This window comes from Blennius ocellaris (genome assembly GCF_963422515.1).
Source record: "Blennius ocellaris genome assembly, chromosome: 8".
In the NCBI taxonomy this organism is placed as follows: Eukaryota; Metazoa; Chordata; class Actinopteri; order Blenniiformes; family Blenniidae; genus Blennius; species Blennius ocellaris.
In genome coordinates, this window is record NC_137657.1 from 28,311,165 (window position 1) to 28,316,164 (window position 5,000).

A 5,000-nucleotide genomic window follows, 5' to 3' on the forward strand; every position below is an offset into this window, starting at 1 on the left:
AGAGCAAATGAGGGAGGGTGGAGGGGTTGAGGGGGGTGGATGAAGGGTGGAGGAGGGTGGAGGGGGTGGAGGGTGGAGCAGCAGAAGACAAAGACCATGAGAGTTGACAGCTGGTGACAGAGCGTTAATCATGGAAGGTTCCAGGTTGTTCCAGGTTGTTCCAGGTTGTTCCCAGGTTGTTCCAGACAGCGACAATGAGCTGCTCCTACTGTGCACCTTTTCATTCCAGACCAATTATGCTGTGATTATGTGAATAATTCAATTTGGTCCGAGCGCCGAGAGAAGGAGGGAAGAAGTCAAGCCAATTAAAACAGGAAAGAAAAAAAAAAGCAGCGGGAGAAAAAACGGAGGCCTTTTCCTGCTCCAGCGCCTCGTTGAGCCTCGTTGTGGATCAACTGACACAAATAAATGTCACATTCGTTCACGTCACGATTTTTTTATAGAAATCAAACTTCCTCTTAATGTGAATCTGCTTCGGTTTTGTCGTTAGAAATCACGTTTCCATGGCGGTCCGGCTTCAATGCGTCTTGTTTTTTTCATCCGACCGGCTGAAAAACGACGAACATTCAAACAAGCAGGCGGAAATCTCAGATCCAGATCTACGTCGGTAGAAACGGGTTAATCGGGATTTTGACGCCCGGCCCCAGTCACTAAACATAAAAACACATGAAATGAGCGACAGAAGGCCGCGGGCCGTCGTCAGGTTGGACCAGGGGTCGGCAACCTGCGGCTCTTTGATCCTTCCACTGCGGCTCTTTGATCCACCACTGCGGCTCTTTGATCCCTCCACTGCGGGTCTTTGGTCCCTCCACTGCGGGTCTTTGGTCCCTCCACTGCGGCTCTTTGGTCCCTCCACTGCGGGTCTTTGGTCCCCCCACTGCGGGTCTTTGGTCCCTCCACTGCGGCTCTTTGGTCCCTCCACTGCGGGTCTTTGGTCCCCCCACTGCGGGTCTTTGGTCCCCCCCACTGCGGCTCTTTGGTCCCTCCACTGCGGGTCTTTGGTCCCTCCACTGCGGCTCTTTGGTCCCTCCACTGCGGGTCTTTGGTCTCCCCACTGCGGGGTCTTTGGTCCCTCCACTGCGGCTCTTTGGTCCCTCCACTGTGGCTCTTTGATCCCCACCACTGCAGCTTTGATCCTCCCACTGAGGCTCTTTGGTCCCTCCACTTCAGCTCTTTGGTCCTCCACTGTGGCTCTTTGGTCCCTCCACTGCCGGCTCCTGGAGCCTCGGTCCCACTGCAGTTCATCCCGGAGGGACGTACGGAGGCAAAGCCACCCAGAGTACAGTCCCGCTACAAAGAGTGGTAAAATGTAGGCGGGTCGTGATCGACCTCCTGACCTCCTCCAGGTTCTGCCAAGAGAACGTTCCGCACAACGTTACGTCACCAAACGCCGGCGTGAGGCGGAGATGGAGCTTCGCTTTCACGGTCGATATTAAATGGACAACGCTGACGCGGTTAGGGTTAGCATGTTGATAGCTTCAGCAGCTTTCAAGCTCCTCCCCTTTCTAAAAACCTCAGCTCTAAACCAAACACAGACCCATAAAAAGAATAAGAATAAGAACCTTGTGCGAGCTGCTCAGCCCACCGCCGTGGGAGGATTTGCAAAACGCAGAACAAAGATAAACTGAATAAATTGACATTGAATGGACGTTTTATAAATCAAGGCAGCCGTGGTCATCTAATGAATTAATTAATCTCATTTTAACTAGATTGTTCGGGACATTTTTGAAATCTGTGACACTTTTCACTGCTTCAATGTTTGAGTTCTAAAATATCTTTATTCATCTCTGATGTTGATGAGAGGGCGAGAGAGAGAGAGAGAGAGAGAGAGAGAGACAGCGAGAGACAGCGAGAGAGAGAGAGAGAGAGAGAGAGAGAGAGAGAGAGAGAGAGAGAGAGAGAGAGAGAGAGAGACAGCGAGTGAGAGAGAGAGAGACAGAGACAGAGAGAGAGAGACAGCGAGTGAGAGAGACAGAGACAGAGAGAGAGAGACAGCGAGAGAGAGAGAGACAGAGAGAGAGAGACAGCGAGTGAGAGAGACAGAGACAGAGAGAGAGAGAGAGAGACAGCGAGAGAGAGAGAGACAGAGAGAGAGAGAGAGAGAGAGACAGAGACAGAGAGAGAGAGAGAGAGACAGCGAGAGAGAGAGACGGAGACAGAGAGAGAGAGAGAGAGAGAGAGAGAGAGAGAGAGAGAGAGATTTCTCTGGTTCGATAAATGACTTAAATGACTTGAATTCCTTTGTGTTCTGCATTTTTCACCAATGAAATTAAAAAGACGTGGGAAAATGAAAAAAAAAAAACCAGCAAAGCGTCTGTCGATTCAGGAACGTGGAAGCTCCGCCCACAAAGAGGCTGGAGCCAAACTACCAGTCAGCGGCTAAACAGAACAGCGCAGTTACAGTAAACTGTGGTTCCAGTGTTTGTCTTACAAATTCCTCAATTCATCGAGTGCCGACGTTTAAGCTGCGGCGAGTTGTTGTTTAAATTTCGTGTGTGTGTGTGTGTGTGTGTGTGTGTGTGTGTGTGTGTGTGTGTGTGTGGAATTGACAGATGGATCACACACTCACACACACACACACTGTCTCTCATTTTCCTCCTGATCGCCCTTCGGCTGCAGGACGACTTCCAGTGAGGAAACAAACTGAACACCGCCGCCGATGTTCCTCCGCTGTAGAGTCACCGCTGAGGTCTGAGACCAATTAGCTGTGTGTGTGTGTGTGTGTGTGTGTGTGTGTGTGTGTGTGTGTGTGTGTGTGTGTGTGTGTGTGTGTGTGTGTGTGTGTGTGTGTGTGTGTGTGTGTGTGTTTGTGGTCTGCTAGTGAGGGAGGGGCATAAAGAGAGAGAGACCAGGGGGTTTATTTGAGTAGAGGACCACTGTACAGGATCAGGTTCTTCCCACAGCTGCAGTGATGTCACCGTTGTGTGTGTGTGTGTGTGTGTGTGTGTGTGTGTGTGTGTGTGTGTGTGTGTGTGTGTGTGTGTCCAGAAGAGAAACACTAAAAAGAAACCGTCACTGCTCAAAGTCACCAGCATGAGAAGAGAAGACTTTCCAGCAGAGCTTCTGAATGAATGACGATAAAATAGGAATATTTTTTTTAATATAATCTAATTTTTTTTTCCAAATATAGAAAAACCTGTGAGGATCAGCAGCGGACAAGGTGGACGTGGACTCAAACACTTGATTTAATGCAGCGACTGCACCCCCCCCCCCCAGATGGCAGTTCTCTATGGAATGTTTTCAATGGAGGCAATTTCATTCATTCATTGTTTCATTTTGGACAATTGTGTACAGATTAGTCCTTTACTTCAGATACTTGTGATAGTTCTGATTAGTTTCCTCTAATATATATATATATATATATATATATTCTTTATTTTTGTAATTCCCATGGTGTGCACACTTAAGACAAAACTTCAATTTGATCATTTTGAAATAATTGTGTGTGTGTGTGTGTGTGTGTGTGTGTGTGTGTGTGTGTGTGTGTGTGTGTGTGTGTGTGTGTGTGTGTGTGTGTGTGTGTGTGTGTGTACACTGCAGGGCCTCTAAGCTCACTATAGATTACAGGACATCCTATTCTGTATCAAAGCACACAAACCGACGGACTAAAACAAACACGGGCTGACAACTAGGAACACTACTGCAGGAATGTGTGTGTGTGTGTGTGTGTGTGTGTGTGTGTGTGTGTGTGTGTGTGTACAGAAACAGGAGTGTGTATCAGGATATGTGTGTGAGAGACAGATGATATTCCTGTGTAAACCACACGGAATATAAAAGGATAAATGGGTATAAAGGGATATTTACATTTTTCAGTTGAGTGAGGAAATGTGTGTGTGTGTGTGTGTGTGTGTGTGTGTGTGTGTGTGTGTGTGTGTGTAGACTCCCGCCACGTATCATATAACAGGAACATAAACAGTAGGCAGCAGCCTCTTCCTGTATATACAGCAGTGTATGATGTGTGTGTGTGTGTGTGCGTGTTTATGTAAGTGTGTAATTTTGATAATCTGCATTTCTGAGGTTGTAGGTGTGTGAAAAAAAGGCTTCAGCAATGCACAACTACACTATGAGGGTTCTGGGTGTTTCTATTCTACTGCGTTCCACCAAAAGCAACACTTACCTTTGGGGTTCAGCTCTGCGGAAATTAAGAAAAGAAAAAAAGTTAAACCTCATAAAAAACAAAAAAACAAAACTGAAAGATGAGGTAAACAGAAAGACGACAAAGACAAAAAAAAATAGAATCACCACTCCTGTCCAGTTGTATTTTGAGTAAACTGGGACAGATTTGTCAGGAAATCAAAAGACGTGTATGAAGAGTTGAGTTTGTGAAGCCGAGACGCCTTGAAAGACCTTTAAAGACCTTTAGAGATCTTAAAAGATCTTAAAAGACCTTAAAAGATCTTAAAAGACCTTTAAAGGCCTTAAAAGACCGTAAAAGGCCTTAAAAGACCTTAAAAGACCGTAAAAGGCCTTAAAAGACCATAAAAGACCTTAAAAGACCTTAAAAGGCCTTAAAAGACCTTAAAAAGCCTTAAAAGACCGTAAAAGGCCTTAAAAGACCTTAAAAGACCTTAAAAGACCTTAAAAGACCGTAAAAGGCCTTAAAAGACCTTAAAAAGCCTTAAAAGACCTTAAAAGATCTTAAAAGATCTTAAAAGGCCTTAAAAGACCTGGACTTCCACTGTGGCTCAGACTTCTTCATGCAAACGGAGACAAAAACGACAGGAAACGGAGGTTCCAGCTGAAAATGCAGCACAGAAAGTGAACTTAAGGCTCAATAAAGTGTGTTCATGACACTCGTCACACAAGCCCTTTGCCCTTTGCCCTTTTCACATGTATGACATTTAATTTGATTGTTCTAAACTACATGCAGGCTTTGTTTAAGTGTTTTTATTTTCTGTTCAGTTCAATTCAACTTTATTTAAACAGCACCGCACACAACAGTCATTTCTCGTTGCTTTTAACAGAGAAAAACCCAACAAATCATGTGTGTGTCACTAAAA

General features: G+C 45.7%; 1 protein-coding gene across 1 annotated transcript in view; it reads right to left on the reverse strand.

The window, feature by feature from the left end:
- bbs9 (Bardet-Biedl syndrome 9) overlaps positions 1–5,000 on the reverse strand; it is a gene marked incomplete at its 3' end in the record, with an annotated part of 105,524 nt that overhangs the window by 33,021 nt on the left and 67,503 nt on the right. Inside the window, 1 exon segment of the mRNA XM_080500589.1 lies at positions 4,118–4,132. Coding sequence (XP_080356715.1) covers positions 4,118–4,132 — 15 coding nt within the window.